General features: G+C 30.2%; 2 protein-coding genes and 2 long non-coding RNA genes across 5 annotated transcripts; all 4 read right to left on the bottom strand.

The window, feature by feature from the left end:
* Window positions 1–463: 463 nt before the first annotated feature.
* Window positions 464–2,654, bottom strand: LOC105800332 (F-box/kelch-repeat protein At3g23880). Of its 2 annotated transcripts, none has more exons than XM_012631382.2 (2): window positions 1,284–2,654; window positions 464–820 (listed from the first exon to the last, which is right to left on the bottom strand). In XM_012631382.2, the coding sequence occupies exon 1, from the start codon at window positions 2,587–2,589 to the stop codon at window positions 1,312–1,314; it is 1,278 nt and encodes a 425-aa protein (XP_012486836.1). In that variant the 5' UTR covers window positions 2,590–2,654; the 3' UTR covers window positions 464–820; window positions 1,284–1,311. The 2 variants fall into 2 exon arrangements, with proteins under 2 accessions (XP_012486836.1, XP_052476633.1); XM_052620673.1 differs by having other exon boundaries at window positions 464–827.
* A 3,369-nt stretch (window positions 2,655–6,023) lies between these two features.
* Window positions 6,024–8,198, bottom strand: LOC105800334 (uncharacterized). Its single transcript, XM_012631384.2, has 2 exons — window positions 7,407–8,198; window positions 6,024–6,470 (listed from the first exon to the last, which is right to left on the bottom strand). Exons 1-2 carry the CDS (start codon window positions 7,834–7,836, stop codon window positions 6,232–6,234), a joined length of 669 nt encoding a protein of 222 aa, XP_012486838.1. The 5' UTR covers window positions 7,837–8,198; the 3' UTR covers window positions 6,024–6,231.
* Window positions 8,199–13,859: 5,661 nt separating this feature from the next.
* On the bottom strand, window positions 13,860–14,958 carry LOC105797975 (uncharacterized). Its single transcript, XR_001134871.2, has 2 exons — window positions 14,335–14,958; window positions 13,860–13,897 (listed from the first exon to the last, which is right to left on the bottom strand). It is a non-coding gene; the product is annotated as an uncharacterized LOC105797975 (long non-coding RNA).
* Window positions 14,959–16,384: 1,426 nt separating this feature from the next.
* On the bottom strand, window positions 16,385–22,315 carry LOC105800335 (uncharacterized). Its single transcript, XR_008189156.1, has 3 exons — window positions 22,156–22,315; window positions 21,864–21,933; window positions 16,385–17,165 (listed from the first exon to the last, which is right to left on the bottom strand). It is a non-coding gene; the product is annotated as an uncharacterized LOC105800335 (long non-coding RNA).
* Between the last annotated feature and the right edge of the window lie 295 nt (window positions 22,316–22,610).

Below are 22,610 nucleotides of genomic sequence, written 5' to 3' on the forward strand. Positions count from 1 at the left end.
AAAGAAACGAACCGTCAGATTTTGAATCTCTTTAAAATGACCTACATTTAACGCAAACTATCCAACCTCTTGGATTCCGAATTTCCCGGGAAAGAAGTGCCGTTGAGAAGAAGAATCGACGTTCAAAGGTAAAACTCTGAAATTTTCCATTTGACGTTCTGATTACTCTAGGTTTAGTAGGTCATCACTACCCGGCCAGGACAGGGCAATTTCTTCTTACCTCAATAGGTAGGTAGTTCGCTATCGTGCAACTCGCCACTACTCACTTATGCACTTCACCACCATGCAGGCAAACTCATACTAGGAGGACATGTGCTAATCCTAGGAGAGGGTAGTGTTAACATGCATAGGGCCTATCTGATCCTAGTACATCACATCAAAAGACAGAAGGTACGGAAATGTACCCTCATGAGAAAGAGAGAGAAAAAGAAACACTCAACAAAATTACATCTGCAATTAGATCGATAAGAAAACATACTCTTACATCTAATTTGAAACATATAACTACTCAGTGCCTGCTAATATGTATACAGCAAAACAGCATTCAAAGTTAAAACTACATTAACAGAACAAGTTGAAAATAATTAATGACGGATTAACACGCTGATAAACATATTGCAAAGCTAAAAAACATGACATGATTTGAGTGAAAATTATCAGAAAGTGGAACTAACTGTAACTTAATCAACTAGAAGGTTTAAGAGTGACGACAACGATGACCGAAACTGACCAAAACAGCGAGGAAAGTTCGTAGCTGAACATGCTAAAACTCCATCAGTAGCCCAAGTTGGGAGTTATACTTTTTGATAAACACTGCAACCTGCAGCCTATCTTAAAGATTTAATGAAATGAATCATATTCCAAATCAAGTACTCCTTTTACGTTCCTATCAGTAAAGATTAAACAATAATATACAGGAGCAGAAGAGCATCTTTAAGACCACTCACCTAGGCTGCCTAAAGGTGCAAAATGCTAAGTGCCATCCAAGTCATTCAACCTTTAGCTTGGAGATACAAATTGTGAAACAAGTTACAACTAAACATCACAAACATATAGTTCAATCCACGGATGCAGCGACCAAGACAAAAGGAGTATCAGCAGACTAATTGAGGTTAATATATCAATCAACTATGATGAAAGGAACTATTTAAGATCCTAAACCTATATATATTCTCATCCTACAAATTCAAGTAATTCAATATGATGAAACTAAACCAAATGGATGAACCAACACAGAAGGCACAGAATAATTGCAAATGCAAAAGAAGAAAGTTCAAATTCACCTTTATCTTTGCTAGCTATTGACACCACTCATCTGTGCTGATTGACTGCAGTCGGCGACACGAGGCTCTCTTCATAGACTTCTGCTTGACTAATATAAGAAATAACATCATAAGGAAACATGGGAATCCTGAACATATTCTTCTTGGGATTGTACAGAAGTATATTCACCCCATAACGCAATAAGATTTCACCACTTTTTGATACAGACACAGGTGTCAAAAACATTTCAGACCTTTGATACGGCAAGTATGGAATACTAACCAGCTTAGTCCAAGACTCTCTCTTTCCATATTCTTTCATAACCCAAACCTCAGCATACAATTTCCTATAACTACAAAGCACACATAGATATCCATCCAAGACCCCTAATGTCCTTTCATCCACACCGTCGCCATAGCACGGTTGGGTCACTTCCTTATATGTCTCCTGAGCCAAATCAAGGGAGACAATAGAAAAATCCCCATCTTGTCCACTAAAAACAGCCCAATTCAAAGTCCCGTCCACATGTTTCCCAGCTTCATTAGAAAAGACCTCGAACGGGAAATCCTGAATCCTTCTCCAACAATTAGCTCTCAATGAATAAACCTTAACTATACTGGGATAACAAAAAACCCCAACAACCTTATATTCATCAACGGAAGCATCAAAACCAAACCCATAAACAGTATAACCCCTCCTTTTCTTAAAACCTATATCAGGCAACCTTTTGGAAACCCTTAAAGTCGGGTTTAATAAAAGGACTGTATTTTCTCTAATAGTTATGCAAACCAAACCATTACATGAGCCCACAATCCAATCACTATGAGACTCATTATTCGATGGGTATTCGATTTCCGTGGTATTAACATTTGGGTCTTCGAATATAGATTTAAGGGTAAGGGAGCATGATTTGATGGTGGATCCGAGTTGGGTGCGGGGGGCGATGTCTGCAATGTTGATTAAGACTCGTTTTTTGGAGAATTCGGGGTCGTTTTGGGTTCTTTTGAGGTGCTTTTTGATGAAGAAATTGTCAGCTATGAGGGATTTCCAGGATTTGGAAACGCACCTGAAACGGAGGAGGGACTTAACGGGTAAATTCGAGAGGATTTCAAAAATTATTTCTTGTGGAAACAACGGCGGAGGAAAGCTGCCGTTTCTCGACAGTTCGGGGGATTGAGCAGAAACGTGGCTTTCGTGCCGCGGTGATTCAGGGCTGTTCCGTTTCTGGGATTGTTCATTAGAAGAGGTTGAGTGCAGTTCTCGACTCGGTGAGCCGAGTCGTTGATTTGGTTGGGTCGGGGTTGATTTTTGGTTTTGGTTTTCCATTTTCCGGAACTTATTTGTTCAAATCACTGTCACATTGGAGTGGAGCATCTAAGAAGAAAACGAGAAGCGGGAAAATCTGTTCGGTCATTTATATATATATATATATATATATATTAATAGGTTAACTTTTGTTTCGACTGAACTAAACTTATTCATGGGCTCGAAAAAGAGAGGTTGGTCTGAAAAATGAAAGGATTTAAATAAAAATATAGATTTGAAAAATAGGATTGAATGAAAAAATAAAGTTTGTTTTCTAATCGGGTCAAGACCTCTAGTAAGCTTTTTTTTTCATTATTTTGTTATTATTTTGCTATTATTTTATTATTATTATTTGGATATTGTATAAGTCTTATTTTATTATTGATTTTATTACTATGTTAAAAGTGTTGGGAAACATTTATTTTAATATTTTTAGTCTATTTGATGTATTATATTTTTTATTTTTATTTTTATATAAAAATGTTAATACGATCGGGTTGGTCCAGACTCGAGTTTTAGTATTTTTATCCAAGTAAGGGCTTGAGCAAAAATTTAGACTCATTTTTCGGGTCGGGCCCGAGCTTAAATTTTGTGTTTGTCCCAACCCATGGACAACTCTAGTCTCTATATCCTTCATACATTTGGAATTTACTCCTACTTTTATTCCTAAAAATTTAGATCATTCACTTTTTAATTTTTAAAATTCAGATTTAGTTGTTAAATACTCTTAAACTTTTTTTTGTTAATTTCAGTGGTGTAACATTAAATATATATATATAAATTGTCTCTTGAATTGTAAATACCCAAGCCTAGGTATTGTGACACTTTTGCTTGATGTGGAGAAAAATGACTATAGGGATAATTTTTGTCCAACAATAGTATTCAAAATACAACGTCTAGGGATATTGATCATTAAAAACTGAGTTGTAATCAACTATTAAAAGTCGTTTCTGGCTGAGTACAAAAGGGGCTGTAGTTTTAGGTTAGAAGGCTTTAGTTTAGGTTTTTATTTCATCTTTTTAGTTTAGGGTTAGCTTTCTTCTCTATCTTTTTAGGGCAGTTTATTTTTCTGGTTTTAGTGGTAGATAGTAATTAATTATTACTGTAGCTAGTGTTTATTTACTTGTTTAGTACCTTAAACTCCTTGTAATTTCAATTTAATTCTTAGAATTAATGCAACTTAATTTCCTTTCAGTTTCATCATTAAAAATTGATTTTTAAGTGTTGTTTTACATTTCCTTTACTGTCATTTTATTTATCTTCAAGTTTGTTTTTAAAAAAAATCCTATTTTTGCTCATTTCTCTTGCATTTACCCTTTAGCATTTTTTTATGTTATTATTGTGTTTTTGTTTGCTTAAGTAGGAGTATGAGTGGCTAAATCTTTGGTGGTTGGTTAATGGAAGTGTTGTTTAGTTAGCCTTTGGATCAGAGACTAAATTGTAATAAATTGAATTAAATTAAATAAACTTCAAAGCTTAAGATTGACGTCTGTCAAGGAAAATCAAGGTAAGTGAGACAAAGTTTAGTTCATGTGTGAAAGCCAATCAATTACTGTAAAGCTTAGTTTTTACTCATCATCAAAACACAAAGCCCAATCAATTTCATGCTCAGATGAATCATCAAATAACCACAAAAGAGGCAAGGGTTGAGAAATGATTGGTGACTCATGAAGAGGTCATTGATGAAGGTGATGGTAGCAAGAATATTAACAGATCATCAGCCCAAATTAGTATTATATATGCACTTTGATAACTAAAAACATGTAAATCTATTTAATACTTTGAAGGAAAACTTAAAATAACAATGTAGGTCATTATATCTTTTTGGAATGAAGATAAAAGTGCAACAAAAATAAATAACAAAACAACAAAAATAACAACTAAGCTAGAAAAGGAAAAACCTAGAAAGCTAAAACTACTCGATGAAATAAAAGATGTTGATAAAAAGTTGATAAAAGTATCTCCTTTTTTTTTGTTATGCCTTAAATACATCAAATTCCCTAACCCTAACATTGACAAAAAAGACCTTAAAAGATGTGATGACATGAGCTAAGTTTGACACAAAATTGCCCTACATTTTTTCACCTGTTAAACGTTGGTGCTGCAATACCCATGTCAGTTGGGACAAAGTTGGCTTGGGGGCACTTGGTGTGCCGCAACCTGGACGACAGGCCACTGATTCTTTCACTTCAACGATTGGCTTGGAGACTCAACTTCGAAAACTTTTAGTCGTAATTGTGAGGCACAATGTCACGACACCACATACTTAGTGTCGCGACTTCAACGACAGGCTAATTCCATTTGAGTTTTTGGTGAAGTTCACTTCCTTGGGGTGATGGGGGTTTGTGTTGTGATCCCCACAACAATTGAGGTCCTTTTTCATGTTTGGCCTTAATCATCTCCCTATAAAAGCTCAAATCAATTATTAGACTCTCAATAGTATAGTTTTGCCAATTTGAGTATCAAAAGAGATAAAATATAAGAAAAACTATCATTAACACTAAGACCCAAGAATCAATAAAAAACATTAAAAAGACTTGTAAACTATTTGAAAACAAGTTCATTAAATACTCGATTTTAGCTACTAACATTTTAGGATCTTTTAAAGAATAATTTAGGTTGATGTTATATTTTAAAGACTCATAAATTACCAAGACAAATTATTGTCTAGGTTGATGTGATTTTTTAAAGAATTATTTTTTATTTTTTAAAGATATTTTATTTTTAAAAAATATCTGTTGACATGACATTTTATCATGTTAGCATGATGTATACATAGTTGCATATGTCATCGTCCAATTGCTTTGTCAATCACGTCAGTAAAATTTAACGGTCAACATTAACAGAAAAGCTTGATTGATTAAAATTTTCATCCTTTAAGAGCTCAATTGGGTGCTAAATTTTATCGAGGGTCTAATTAATTTTTTGATTTTATATTGAAGGCTTTTTTTACTAATAAATCATACTTTTATGATATGAGTGAAAAAATAAAAAAAATGTAAAAACTTATTTAAAAACAATTGAATTTTTGTTGAAATGATAAAATTGCAACTTTAAAACTATATTATTTTATGTTTAAAGCTCAGTTAATAACTTTTTATAGGTATAACTTTGATTTTTATAAATTTGATATAAAAACATTTTTTTCAATTCTGCAATTAAGCACATTGATGAGGCAATTATTGGTGGAAATAAATGTTTTAGTTGACACCCTAAATTTGTAGAAAATGGATCTGATTATAAGTTTTAACAATTTTATTATAAGTTTTGATTTTTTTGACACAATGTCTAAATTTAAACATAATTCTTCACCAATCCATAAATGAAAAGATAGTGCGCTTCAGCAGACTTGAACCCATGTCTTACTCTATTGGCCACAATGTCCATAATTGACAACAATAAAAGAATATTTAAAACCTAAAATAAAATAAAAAAAGAAAAAGAAAACATAGATGTGGTATGAAAGTATGAACTTTCAAATTTTATATAATGCAATATTAACGTGTAAAAGGCTTAAGCAAATGTTGTTGGGATGCCGTGAGCTTTGGCATTTGCATTCCCATTCCCATTAAAGCCATAATAATCCATACAACAACCAAACTTATTTTTGTATACATATGATATGACCCCATAAAAGTAGTGTAATTTGATGAAAGGCTAATTTCACAAATAGTGACCCAGCTTAGTACTACTACTTTTTTTACTAATGGTAGCATAATTACTGCCCAAAATCTTGAAGCTTTGTTTAAGGATATCCATCTCACGTTTCATCTCATATCCTGCCTTCTCCATTGAAGCTAATCGAGCTTTCAAACTTTGTATTGTTTCTTCTTTGCTCTTCAGTTCCTTCTTCATATCTTCTATCATCTCCTCTTCCTCTGTTTTCCAATTGATTGCATCTCCTACATTCAACCATTTATTTTTGTTCAACTTTTTAACTATGTAGCAATGATTGAAGCTTTCCAAATGAAAATTCATTACCAAAATCTAGATTTTTATCAGTGATATTCAACAAATCTAGACTCAGATTCCAACATTTGTTATGGTTTTTTTTTTTTTTGAATTCTTTTATGCCCTTTTATTAAATGAGAAAATTGCTTTGTAGCCCTTCTAAAATATTAAATCGTTCAATTTAAGCTTTGGTTAAATGAAAAAAATTTACACTTTTCACCCTTTCAAAAACTACAAAAATAGTCATTTTGTTTGACTCAAATTATATTTTAGCCACTTATATTTGAAATGTTATATTTTAGTCACTTACGTTATCGTTTTGTTACGAAGTGATTACTCTGTCGTTAAGCCCCATTACTTTCCTAATGACAATCCTACATGATAGTCCAAATGAGTTTTAAATGCTAACTTTAATGTCCATCTGAGACGAGAATAGGTTTTTAATTAAATAAATTTAATTAATTAAAAATTTTAAATTAATTAAACCTTGAATTAGAAAAAAAATCGTTCTGTCTTTTCTTTTCCTGAAAAACTACTCTCATCCCAGTTGGTCTAATTGAACATTCAAGTTAACATTAAAAACCTATTTGGACTGTCATGTAGGATTGTCGTTGGTAACTGAGCTTAACAACAGAGCGATGACTTTGTAACAAAATAATAACGCAAACGACTAAAACGTAATATTTCAAACATAAGTAATTAAATTATAATCTGACACAAACAGAAATGACTATTTTTTTATAATTTACTCTTTGTTAAATTGTATAAATATTAATTTCCTTAAAAGGATTCATGGAAGCTTTAAATGACCCAATTGAAAGTAATTAAAGAAGTGAAAGAATATATTGAAAATGTGAGAGTTGAAATAATTAAAGAAAGATAAGTACCATGAGTTCTTTGAATGAGATCATCAAGCTCAGTCTTGATGGCAAGATAGAGTTGTTTCCATTTCTCCACAACTTCATCCCTCCTTGCCCTTTCCTCTTTCATTTGTTCCAATAAGTAACTTGTCCCAAGCAATGGCCACCCTTTGTCACATTTCTGAACCATCACCATTGATGAACCACCTTCTTCCATTTTCTTTATCTTCTCTTCTTTCTCATCCACTAACTTCCTCAACACCTTCACTTCCTCCTTTAACTTCTTCCTCTCTTTAACCCACTCAGCCTCTTTGCATGCATAAACCATCACTTCTTTCTCATAATATCTTCCCACTCTTCCCTCTTGGAGAAGCCTCATTTTGTCTGTCATCAATACCTTCACATTCCTCCTCCCATGGCATGGCTTCCTCTTTTTCTTGCTATTAGAGGCTCCCATGGTTGAAGAAAATAATGGGAAAGTGAGACAGGTTTTTAGAGGGTATTTTTTTTTGGGGGGGGGGGGGGGGATTAGGAATTAGAGAAAACAAAGTGTGTGAATGACATAAATTCCCTTACCACAGAGGCTCCTCAATTAATGAAGAAAAACAATAAAAAAATAACAATGCCCCTTTATCCCCCACATAGAAAAAAAAAATCAACAATATTTGTGATTAATTTGTGAGTGATAAACATTAGACAAACTTTCCCTCAAATAATTGATGGGAGTGTGAAAAAAAGACCCGTGAAATAGGCTTTTTCTTCAAGTTTACAATAAGATGAACACACAAGACAATATATGCAAAAATAAAGGAAGATAGTGGGATTGGAAAGGGCAGACAGCCCCTTCACTACCCAAATGACTTTTTGAAGCAAAGATATATACACAATCTAATTATTACTAGTTTAATTCTGTGATTATTAAATACATAAATTAAAAGAAATTGTGCCATGTTAATGGTCCTAAGGACACTATTGTAACTTGCACCAAAGAATACTATCCCTTTTGATGTGACCTTTTTCTTTCATTCAATGCATGGCAGTAGTAAATAAAGTTGTTCATTTAAATTTATCTATATTTATAAATAAATAATTTAAATTTATTAATTTAATATTTAATATTTTAGATAAGTTTTTTATAAAATTTAGTTTTAAAAATTAATATATTTTTTACTATTTTCATAATATTAAATTATATAATATATAAAAATATAAAACAAGTTGAGCTTATCATTTTCAAACTTGATTTTCGTTTTATATAGATCTATTTTTTGAATAATTTTATTATATATTTTAATTATATTTATTTTTTGACACAATATTTATAACTATTTATAATTTTTTAATATATAAATAAAAAAATAATACGTTCTAACATACTCAAATTCATGTTTATCTAACATTCATATAATTTGAAAAAAAAACTTAAAAGAATGTTCTGTTAATCCAATCTAATAATTAGGCTTGGTTCCCAATTCCCGAATTCTAAAATCATTTGATTTGATTGGAACCGACCTTTAATTTTGGTGAACTAGAGTTTAGGTGCAACCAACAATCATTCTAAAGTAATTGTGTATGTGCTATAGAAGTTGTGAATGTGATGCTCCAATGCCAGCTTTAGATGGCCCTACATTCTTTCAAGGACATGATTAGAAAGCTTCATAATTGAGCAATTTTCTCTGTTAAATACCTCAAAATTTAGCTCGTGAATAAGGTCTAATCTCACATGTATAAACAAGCAAAAAATTCTTTTGCCTATTTACAAGCTGAGAAATTTCTACACAAGTGCTATAATGTTACTTGAGAAAAGAGCCAAAAGTTGAAAAGAAGGATATGATGGGTATCATTTTCATTGGAGAAAAGGGGGAAAAAATTTTATCTACCATTCATTTCCAATCTTCTTCACCTACAATTTACTGTTTGAATGCAAATAATTTTCTGAGATATTTTTCCTGAGAAAATTCTGCTATCCAATCAGGATTCTGGTGTACAATTCCTCCCCTCCCTATAGTTTAGGGTAGCAAATAGACTTGAAATTTTCAAAGCTTACCAAAACAGCATGATTTCATGTACCAACACAATTCATTTATGATCACACCTTACCCCCCTCGGATTCCCTGACTGCAAGAAAATATTAAAAGGACTTTGAGTGTAATTAGCTGCTTGGAAACTGTACATCAATGCCAGTTTACAAACTACATGTCCATTTCACATTAATTTGGAGAATGGGGAATTTGGAACTTTACTAATTTCCTACAGAATAAATAAATATACTAAATTAGTCAAAAGAATTGGATAAGGACTAGGTTTTTTTTTCCCTGGGTTGGGAGGATGTGAAAATTTTAACTAAAAAAATTCACTTCGAATGAATTTTACCATCCAATTCAATTATTTGCAACTTCATTAGTCTTAATATCGAACAGTCACCCAGAGTATATTATTCAATTTTGATGCCACAAATAAGTTGACGTTAATTAAATTAATAAAACTATAAATTTTTTTTTTATGTTTTATACTTTTTAATATATATACGGATCCAAATATCCATAAGTTTAAACACCATAATTACGAAAGCTAATATCTTTTACAGTTTTTTCCCTGTTATAATTTAATCTATTTTTAATTTATATTATTGTTAATTAATTTTAAATTATGCATTTATTTTAAACATAATTTTGTAATCTAAATTTATGGTTTTCGTATGCATAAGTATATGATAAGATTTTAGTAATACTAATGATTTTTATTCTCAATGGTAAAGCTAAAATTTTTTAGGAAAGATTAAGGTAAAACTATAAAAATATTAGAAGGGTCAAAATTAAAAATTTTGTGTTAAAAGACTTAAATTATGAATTATTAATTTTAAAAAGTTAAAAGTTTATTTTATTTATTAAAAATAGAAAATATTTATTTTCTGAAGGGCTTAAAATTAAGCTAGGGCCCAAAGCCCCTTGCTTATCCTTATTATAATTTTTGCTAATAAAACTTTAGTAATACGTTTAATTATTCAAATTATTTTCGTATGATTTTTTTTGATGAAACTCCACAAGTAGGAATGAAATATTGCCATATGTCATAAAAATATTAAAATAAATTAAAACAAATATTATCATGTATTAAATTTTACTTATGAAGTTAAAAATTTTATTAACAAGAGACAGAATACTAATCCTTTTTATATCTAAAATTATATTAAATTTTAGATAAATTTAAAGTTGAATTAGATCCAACATTTCAACGAAGATAAGTTCTTTCAACATTAATACCTAAATTTAACTATGGATTATAGATACTTTAAAGGCAAATTCACCAAGTTAGCTTATTCTAGTAATACGTTAACAGAGACAAGGGCTTCCAAGGTTGTTTTCATTGTTCGCCTAACTATGAATTATGTTCTACTTTTTTCAAAAAAAAAAAAAAGAATTATGTTCTACTTTCTCAATTACGAGATTTTGGTTTATTGCAAGAAAGATTCAAAGTCCCTTCTTACATTGCCATGACTCTTAGCTATGTTTTTCTTTTTAGGTAAACTATAAAAATAAACACTTTTGTTTGCTTCAGATTATAGAAGTAGTTAATCTACTGTTAAGCTCTGTTATCTTTGTAACAATGGTTCTATGTGACAGTCCAAATAGGTTTTAAATGTCAACTTGGATGTCCTATGTGGCAGTCCAAATTAAATTTATTTAATTAAAAACCTCTTTTTATCCCAACAACTGGACATCCAAGTTGGCATTTAAAACCCATATAGATTGTCACGTAGGACTTCCGTTACAGAGGTAACGAAGTTTAACGGTAGAGTGACCACTTCGGAACAAAACAATAACGTAAGTGACTAAAATGTAACATTTCAAACATAAGTGACTAAAATGTAACGTGAGGCAAACAAAAGTGACTATTTTTATAGTTTACTTTTTCTTTCTACATTTTATAAAAAAATGGTGATTTTTATCCTCCTACTATACCTAAAATTTAAAATTAATTTTTATTTTCGAATGTCTATAATAACTTGGTCCTTATATTTTTTTTATAATGTATAGTCAAAATAGTTAATGTTGTTGACTACTGTAATTAAATTTTTGCATGAATGTTTTTAAAAATATTATTTTAACAAAAAAAAAGTTATCTTGACATGAGTTATCAAAATATTAACTATACTAATATTTTAATTAACTAATGACATAAATTTTTTTTCTCTTTTTTAGTTATTATAAAATAATAGTAAAATTGCAGTTTCAATTCTCTACTATGTAACACCCCTTACCCGAGACCGTTGCCGAAATCGAGTACGAGGCATTAGTTAGCTTATCTTACTAATTCGGGGCATAAAAATTCGTTTTAAAAATTAATTTCACTGTTTACAGTAATCTGTCTAATCGCGCAGCAGATACTAAATTGATTATAACTCGAGCTACGGAACTCCAAATTTAATTTCGTAAATTTTTCCTGAAACTAGACTCATATATCTTTCTACCATAAAATTTTCAGAATTCTTGGTTTGACCAATTAGTACAGTTTATTAGTTAAATTCTCCCCTGTTTCTTCACTCGACTGTCCTGACCCCTTGGTACTAAAAATAAATTTTCTCATTATAGGATTTTCATATGATATTACCACTTATTTCTACAGAAAATAGACTCAATAAGGATTCTACACATATAAACTACAACTCATAAATATTTTTATACCATTTTTAGTGATTTTCTAAACTCGGAACAGGGGACTCCAGAAATAGATCTGACCATTTCTCACTAAAATTCACATATCTTAAAATATAAATTTCTTTTTGCTAAACCGTTATTTTTCTATAAAATAGACTCAATAATCTTTCATTTCATATATCATTCACCCTCTAATTCATTTTATACTATCCTAGGTGATTTTTCAAAGTTACGTCACTGTTGCTGCCTGAATTCTGTTTCTTTGCAAAATTTACTCTTTCTTGATTTTCATACTTAACCATTTTAAAAGCCAAACATTATCACATACTCACACCTCTTTCTTTAGCAATATCATAGATACAACATTCAAAATGACTAACCCTATACATCACTTAGGTATATACATTACCTAGGTACATGCCACATTATCAATAGAAAGGTACATCACTAAAATGTCTCGAGGTCGGGATTACTTGGATCTTTGGATCGAACACGGTTTTCTACAATCCTGCACGGAAACAACCGTCTGTTGAGTATGGGTATACTCATGGTATTATCATAATTCAAATTAATAATATTAATTGATAAATTATATACATTTAATTTATGTCTACAATTATTCATTAATTATCTCATACTTTAACTCAACTTGATCATTAATAACAATAAGCAATATTTCAATTCTTGTATTTAATTGTATTCATACATTATTTCACTATCTCAATTCTATTGGATTTTTCGACATCTCATTCTAATAATTCATTCCAATTCATACAAATTCAATCAATTTATCAACTCATTCATTATCATTTCTATTTATAATAAATATGTACTTTAAATCTTTTCACTCAATTTATTCATTAAATCCATAACTAAATTTCAATAACTTGTATTCAGTTAAATTCACATATTATTTCACTCTTTCAAATTATTTTATTTTCACTTCTCACTTCTTAACAATAGCTATTTCAATTTATATTCAAGATCATTCAATAAAATTTATATTATCAAAATTATTCATTTACCCTATTAACTTGACTCAGATCTTGGCGGATACACGGATCCAACAAAAACACCAATACGGCACATTATGCCTAAAACGGTACATATAAACTTTATAAGACTTACCTTAACACATTAATGATTCACTTTTGTCCACAACTTATAATCTTAGCCCAAAGTAGATTTTACAGAACACCCCGAATATACGGAACAAATACAGAGAGCACAAATGTGCTAAACAGAGAGCACTGACGTGCTAAATATCAGATAGCACCAACGTGCTAATAATCAGAGAGCACCAACGTGCTAATAATCAAAGAGCGCGCTAAAGTTCCTTAATAAGTTCCTTAATGGCATGCCACTAATATCCTGGTAGTTCTAAATTCCATCTACTTGGGCATTAAATATGAATCTCATTTATTTAAATACTTTATAGAATTATTTCAAAAAGGATTTATCATTTCTTCGTCATTACAATTTACTACTTATTCCGCAATTCACATATATCACACTTATTCACAATTTAATTCACTTTTATTCCATTCATATATATATATTTTAATTCATTTTCCAATCAAATTCATGTACAATTCAATATCAATATTCATTTTTTTTATTAACTAAACATATTATTCAAAATTCAACAATTGCTATTAATAAATTCAATACCAATACGTATTTATCATTCAATTCAGTCGTGATGCTTACCTCAATTTGCTTATCATGTATATTAATTTAAATTTTAACAATTAATAATTAAATTCGAATTATAGTAATACTAACCGGAATTTCTCTCGAGTCACTCATTGTCCACTTTCTCCTTTCCTTTCTCGGACAATGACTCGTACACGACATTAGCTACGTAATTAAACAATTAAAAATCATTAATACACAATTTCATTAAAATATTTTCTTTTATACCTAAACTTTACCCAAATTCTAATTTAATCCCTTATCAATACTAATTTTATTTTTCCCAATCTAACTCTATATTCTCTCTTAATTCTTACTATAAACTCATTTTAACTCTTCAATTTCACCATAAATCCCTAATTTCGAAATTCTCTCAATTTAGTCCCTACTATTCAAAACTTACACTTTATTTTACAATTAAAACCTTTACTAACTTCTAACTTAAAATTCAATCAATTTAACCCCTAACACTTCAATTTATTCAACATGAACATCATCTAATAATCTACTAACTTTCAAAATATCAACATAAATCAAGTAGTATTTATCTCTAGGATTCCAAAAACTTCAAAACTAAGAGAAAAGAGATTAAATTGACTTACCAAATTAACTCTGAACCTTAAAACCCCAAATTTCTCTTTTTCTTTTTCTTTCTTTCTTTCCTTCCTTCCTTCTCTGTTTCGTTTTGCTCTCTGTTTCTTTCTTTCACCCTTCTCTGTTTTGTTTTGCTCTCTGTTTCTTTTCTTTCTTTCTTTGTCATATATATATAATAATATAATAATATAATATAATATAATATATTAATAATAATATAATATAAAAACATAATTATTACTTACGCATGTATAATATAATAGATATATTTTAAATTAAAATATCTTAGATTTTTCTTTTGTTATGCCGCCTCAACTTTAGAAAAAGGCAGAATTACCTATTTGGTCCTTTAACTTTTCTTTAATCTATAATTAAACTTTTATCATTACTTCAATTTAGTCCTTTTCATAATTAACTATCAAAGCGTTAAAATTTCTTAACGAAACTTTAATATTATCCTATTGACACTCCGTAAATATTTTTATAAATATTTACGGCTCAGTTTATAATATCGAGGTCTCAATACCTCGTTTTCGACCCAATTTACCTAATAATTTCTTTTAAATCACAAAATTCACTGATTCAAAAATATTTCTAAAATCACACTTAACTTATAATTATTAATTAATAAATTTTTCTAACTTTTCATCGATTTTAGTGATCTCAAATCACTATTCGACACTACTAAAAATTGAAATGTTACATACTATGTTAACATTAGATATTTAGTCTTTATACTTTAATTTAACATAATTTGATCATTTACTTTTACAAGGTCATTAATTACTCCAAATAATTTACATCATGTGATAGTTATCTTATTACTTTACCATCACATCTTTTGTTTATATATATTTATACCCATGACAAAAAGACATGCCAACAGATTTTTCAATAGATTAGCATTATACTACGCTGAAATTTTAGATTTAATCTTTACTTTAACTTTTGACATAATTTAATACTTTAATTTTTACAATTTCATTGATTAGCTTGAATACTTTATTTTGATTAAAATGATGTAATTTTTAAGAATTGTTAATACCATTAAAATTATCAATTAAATTCACTTCTATTGTAATGTCGTTTTGTGTTACATAGTTACCGTATGAGTGTTTTTTTCAATTTCAAAATATAACTCAAGTGAATTTAACAGAAAAATTTAATGATATTTATAATTTAACCTAAACTTTTAAATTCGAAAAAAACTAAACCCTTCAAATTAAAAGCATGAAAACAAGTTAAAGAAAAAAGTACTAAAACTACATTTTAAACGCACATACTAGCTCTAAATTAAAGGTTGAACATGATGATTGGTGTCAACTTATAATAACCTTATCACATCACTCCAGCTATAACTATAACCTTTAGCAAATTTATAAATTTATTGTCCTTTAAATGAAATCAATTTCAAGAATAATTAGTAACATTGTTAAGCTCCTGTACTTAAATTCGATTATGTTACTTAACTGACGATTTTTCAGCCATGTGACGTATATTAATATTTTTCTGTTGACACTTATAGCTTTGAGACGCTCATAAATACACTACTACGAATCTTTTATGTTCTTTTGTTGGAAAACAAATCCAAACACCAAAAATCTTAGAGGTGCATGCTTTAATTTAGACTAAGCTAAATTTACACTACCACCTTAATTTTAATCGTCATGAAAGAATCACGCATTTTCATACCAAAAACAATAGATTATAATATGTTATAGGTACTATACTATTCACGAATTAGTCCTGCTTTTTATTTCTAAAATTAAATCCTCTACTTCTAAAATTTCAAAATTTTCAAAACTCAAGTTTAATTATAATGTTAATTTTTGTTAAATTTCATGACTACTAAGAGAGCATTTCTTTTTATTTCAAAATGTCATTCCAACAAATTTAACGAAAAAATTTAACAATGTAACAATTTGACCTAAATTTTGAAATCTGAAAAATATAGCAATTAAATTTCTGAAAATATCAGTACAGGGATCGATGGCATATTTTAACCAAAATAACAATATAATCAAGTTAAATGTTACCGGATTCAAATATGAGACACTATTGTTGAAGCAACTTGAACCATCTTCTATTTCAAATCAAATACAAATATCAAGCTTTTATCACATTATACAAAACATTCATTTTGATTAAAAACAAATTCAAGTCATTTTAAACACTTTAGAATCATTTTTAAATAAGTTCTAGGTGCTTGGGGATGATCGAGACCAAGTTCGAGTCTCCAGGAGTCAAAACAAGTAAAAATAGGGGAGGGATCCCTATCTGCCAGACGTGTATCTGTAGTAGTCCCTGCTACTGATTTACTTGTACCGATACATCTTACCACTTGCATCGGTAGAAGTTTGTCAGGATCCAAAAAATGACCCTAAAACACACCTAATTTGATCTAAAACAATACCAAATCATTTCTAAACATTATGAAACACTAAATACAAGTTTTAAACACCATTTAAGCATCTTTAAACACATTCAAACATAAGCCTTCAAACATGAACATCACTTTACCAATTTCATACTTCAATTTTATCTACTTGACATGGAAGCAACCAATGACTGATAGCATAGCATTAATTTAAGATCATGCATCTCAACTTAATCACATAATCATATCATCGAACACTTAGATTATTGAACATGTTTAACTTGTATTTTTTTAAGCATAGAAGATACCAAGGCATCATAATAGACTCCAAAAACTAAATTACAACACTAGATACATGCCAACTCTATTTTAGCATTCAACTTACGATTCAAACATTACTGAGCTGAGATTTGAAACCTGGATGCTGCCAACCTTCTTGAATCCACGAGACCTAATTGAAACCTGCACACAGAAACAAACAAATCCACACACTAAACAAAAGAGCTCAATGGTCTAACATAATTTGAAAACAATGTATATAATAAAATTTAAACATATAAATTTGATATAAAATAATTTTTAACAAGTGTATATCAAGGAATCTTTGTTTCATGTTCTTTACTAAAACTTTCATACCAAATTCATGCTCGAGTTAAGTCTCATATAACATCATCTCATTATGCCTTTAATGCCATGCACTATCATGTCTAGTATCATCAATTAGATTTAAGCATAACATCAATACTATCTCAATTTAATTAATAATCATATGGCATTCTCATACCACTATTGATATCTCAACATCATGATTCCAAAGGCATTTCATATACAAATATTCATTTTCTTATTTCATGATCAGATCCATTGATTCATTTTATAACCATATCGGCCCTCGGGGCCCGTAATATCCGAATCGCATGGTTTTTCACGTGCTATCTTTCCATGCTTTAATAATTCATTTTCAATTTCCACGATCAACATTTAACATTAAACTTTTAATCTTATTAAGCAAATCACATGATTTATAATCCCTATTAACCAAACACAAAGTCAAGATGGATACACGGATCAACCAATCATTACACCAAAATAGCTGACACTCAGTGCATCATCGGTACGTCCGAAATAATGCGCGCTCCGCGCCTCATCAGTATGAACCGAAGTAATAAATGTAAATGTGCCTAGCACCTCATTGGTAAAAACCAAAATAAACCCCATACACTAATCCTATATCATGCCAACTATATCTAACTCTACCCGAGACCGTTAATTGTATTCAATATTTCAAAGTATATATGTTCCACATGTTATTAACTTTTATATATCAAATTCATATCTCTCTAAAATCATTTATCATTTCATAACATTACTATTCTTTTACATCTCATATACAATCAATATGGCAATTCACATATCAATTTCATGCTTTTATATATCATCTACTTAAGTATTCATACTTTCACATATCAATATCACATTTATCTCATAGTTACATTTTCACATCAAGATACGCATACATACAAATACACAAACTATCATCACACTATAATCATTCATCTTATATACTATCATCACAGTTTTCACAAGTTCACAACCATATAATACTTACCAAATCATGAGACAAGTAGGGTCATTACCTTAATCAAGCTATTTTGTAACAAGTCATATATATAATATTCAAATCATGAAACCACAAACCGGATAAAGCTACTCGTCTACGGTTTTCGCCTTTCCTTTATCTCGCGACGTCCCAACGCTGTCTTTAGCTACGTACGATAATTCGATTATTGACGCGATATTAGTTTTCATACAGACACATCAATTAAACATAAATTGCATTTTATTCATTTTAGCCCCTATAAGCCCTAATATCCGAAATGCTTGTATTTTTCGATATCTAATATCAAATCAAAATTTAATTTCATATTTTTTCATTAGGGACCCAAAGCTTTCAATCTACAACAAAATTTTCTAACCACTTTCACTTTATTTAATTTGATCCCTAATGTCATAAAATTAATTATAGGTTTTAGTTGAATTTCTAATCAAATCCAACACTTTTCTCTACTTTCTAACTTAGTCCTAATATAATTTAAGCTAATCCTTCAAAAATCTATTACTATCAATTTTAATTTCATGAAAACTCATTAATGGAAATTTGGATTTAACTTGACAACTTGGAAATCTAAAACATGTGCAAGACTAAGCTTAGTTGATAAAATATCTATAATAATCTCATGAAAATAACTTGGTTACCTTGGTTATTTGGGACCGAAATTTGAAGAAAACTTAACCTTCTTTTTCTCTTTTCTATTCGGTTTGAGAGGTAGGAGATAATATTTTTGTTTTTCTCTCACCCACTTGCTCACCATATATATATAGATTAACATGGTTATCAACTTAGTTAACTAATAATTAACTATACTTTAATAATAGTTAGTGGGAAGTGTTGACATACTTAGCACTTAAATATTGACATGAATCATAAATAGCTCAATAACTCCAAGGTCCCTAGTTTAATTACTTATTAAACCCTCAAGCATTTTCTAAATTAAAACTTAATAGTGATTGCACTTTTACAATTTAGTCTCTGTACTATAATTAATAATTTTCTCGATTTAATTACTCGACCATTTAATAATATATTCTCATACTAAATGTGTAAACCCTCCATTCATAAACTCAATTTATGGTATCCAGTTTTGAAATTACATTTTTCAACACCAGCTAAAATCAGGTCGTTACAATAACTCCCAATTAAAGCACACGAAATCAATATTAAAATTCCATTCAAGCACTAGTTTAATACACTCACATCAATTATTCATTATATAATTAACTTAGCATGAATCGCCATTAATATATAAATAGACAATTTGACATTCACTTCATAAAGAATTTTTATCAAGTATCAGGCTAAATGTTGTCATGTCATATACATATATAAATAAAAATATGCTAATATCACCATTTAGATGACCAATGACTAATCATATAGCTCCATTTGTTTAATTAAATTGTCCAATTTTGCCTAATACCAAACTATCAGAATAAGATAATGGAACTAAGTGACACTGCCTTGCCTATGAAGTGTTGACACCATCTTTGAGGTATCCATACACATATATCAGTAGCATCACCTTTAAGGTGTTGTAGACTCATAGTACCACTCTAAGGTGCAAATATATATAATGTCAACATCACGGTACTACTAATTTCTATCCCTATTGGCACGCTAATGTATCATTGACCTATAGTTTAAGTCCCGGCTTTTTACACCCATATTATTTTAGGTAGACAATATGCTCAGCAAAAGTTAATAGTTTACAAATTCCAAATTCAGTATACTCCTAATATGCCATCAATATACCAACTCCATAAACATAAGCCATCAAATTAAAGACATTTATTCCATCGTGATCAAATATTCAATTTACACCTAATATGCCATCAATGTACCAATTTCCCATAAACACAAGCCATTAAATTCAAGACATTTCTATTATGGCCAAATATTCAATATACAACAAATATGCTATCAGTACACCAATTTTCCATTTTTATCATTTAAATCCAAAGATTAGAAGAGTCATGTTTCCCATTTCACACAACAAACAAGAGATATGTAATGTTTGGATTGTATCAAATGGTAAAAATGAAAAATTGACACATTGATGGTGTATTAGGTATACATTGAATATTCAGCCATGATGGTAATATCTTGAATTTAAGAGCTTGTGTTTATAACTCTTGAAAATGAGCCACACTGTGGATTTTTCTATTCTTCTGTCTTCCAACCTATGCGTGAGAAAGGAATACAAACGTGCAAAGCATAAAGCTTAATAGTGCACACTTTAATTTTAGTCACTAAATGAATAGCACTCTATAGAAATGAGTCTGACAAATATAGTAACACAATCATGTATCAAATAAGAAAATCCCAATCAATATACACACTAAATCAATAAAGGTATCCCATTCAACCATTAATTTAATCTTCCTACGTCATTTATTTATTAACAAAATTAATTCTAACATGAATCACCATTTATATACAAACCAATAGATAAACTGACATTCATTTCACAAATAAATGTCAAGTATCAATTCAGACATCATCATGTCATATATATATATAGGCTTAATACCTAGGACCCCTATACAATAGGTAAATTGTTTGTTTGACGCCTCAAGAAGTTTTTTAGTCAGTTTATACCTGCACTTCCATTCCGTCAAGAAAAAAGCTCCACACTCACCTTCACCAAAAAATACTCCAACCTGCCTCCATTGTTTCAAAAAGGAAAACACTCCATTCGGACTGGGGTGGTTCGGAATCCACTGGGCAGTTTAAGTTTTGCCATCCCTAGTCTATGGGAAAGGATAAGAGAAGTATTCATTGGAGGAGTTGGAAGAACATTTGTGAGATTAAACTATGAGGAGGTATGGGATTCAAAGATATGTTTGCATTCTACAAAGCTTGTTTTGCTAAGGAGGTAGGGATGGAGACTGCTAAAGAATAATAACTCTTTGGTAATGTGCTAAAGGCAAAATATTAACCAACAACAATTTCTTGGATGCAAACCTCAGACAAAATCCATCATTTACATGGAGCAATATATGGAGTGTGAAGGATGTGGTGGAGGCTGGGGTAAGATGCAGGGTGGGCAATGGTAAAAGCATTCAGGTATGAGATGATAAATGGGTTGCTAGCAATGCTACATATAAAGGGCAAACCACAAGAGATAACACATGCACCATTTTCTAGGTTAATGAGTTAAATAGATACAGAAACTAAGCAGTGGAGATGCAACTTGAACAATAGCCTTTTTCTAATCTTGGAGGATGCTCATAAAATTCATTGTCTTCCTATTAGTGCACATGGATTAGAGGATGAGCTGGTTTGAAATTTGAATAAATACGGAGCATACCCGGTCAAGATTGGTTATAACATGATCATGGCTAATGCAAGGGAGAATGTAGCTATATCACAAACCGCTCAAGAGGAAAATGAGCTAGTTTTTCAAGAGGTTATGGGGGAGATTGCGAAGCACGGTTGGAATCTTGCCTGGAACACACATGGATATCTGGTTCTAGAGAAACAAATTCATACACGGACTGGAATGTCGAAAAGAGGGTCAAAAGCAATTCATAACTTCATACCTGACGGAATGCAAATCGCTAACACCTGTAAAGCCTCCTAGCCCTGAATCGAGAGTAGCTCTCTAGAAACCTGTGCAAGAACCGACAATTATATTCTACTTTGATGCGGCCGTTGATATTGAACAAATAGTAGGAGTTAGTGGGCATCGTGGACAGAAATCACCGTGGTGAAAGGACTTAGCAGCATGAACGATAAAAATTCCCAATTGGACATAACCACATGCAAGCTACCAAGCACTGAAATTTGCTAGTATTAGGGCCTTTTGACATAGAACCAGAAGGGGATACTTACAATTATCGACGATGGGCCAACTTTGGGGCGTTTAGATCCTGCAAATTCGTGAGGGGAATAAGACAGCACAATTGTTAGTTAGCAAAGTTTTAGTTTAGGGGTTTCTGAAAACTGCTTTTGGCTCGAGGAAGAGGCATACTATTTGGCTAATGCTGTTGGAAACAAACGGTCCTTTCTCTAATTAATTAAGCTAAACCAATATTTAGGTTAAAATATGCTCCTAGTCCCTGTAATATTTATATAATTTGAAATTTAACTTCTCTATTTTTATTTTCAAGAATTTAATTTTTTTATTTTCACATTTCAAATTTTAGATCCAATAATTAACGCAGTTAACCCAGTTAAAATTCTCTGTTGTGACATTTTTAAAGGAAAGAAATACTCATTTAATAACTATGTAATAAAAATAATATTAAATTAAACCTAAATTTGAAGAAAATTTTAACTATATCAAT

The sequence above is a fragment of the Gossypium raimondii genome, chromosome 9 (assembly GCF_025698545.1).
Source record: "Gossypium raimondii isolate GPD5lz chromosome 9, ASM2569854v1, whole genome shotgun sequence".
Classification (NCBI taxonomy): Eukaryota; Viridiplantae; Streptophyta; class Magnoliopsida; order Malvales; family Malvaceae; genus Gossypium; species Gossypium raimondii.

Bases quoted from the DNA above. Each gene is read 5' to 3' on its own strand.
- LOC105800332 (XM_012631382.2), bottom strand. From the start codon at position 2,589: ATGGAAAACCAAAACCAAAAATCAACCCCGACCCAACCAAATCAACGA.
- LOC105800334 (XM_012631384.2), bottom strand. From the start codon at position 7,836: ATGGGAGCCTCTAATAGCAAGAAAAAGAGGAAGCCATGCCATGGGAGG. The intron at 6,471-7,406 runs GTACTTATCTTT...GGTTGAATGTAG, and splicing joins TCTCATTCAAAGAACTCATG to GAGATGCAATCAATTGGAAA.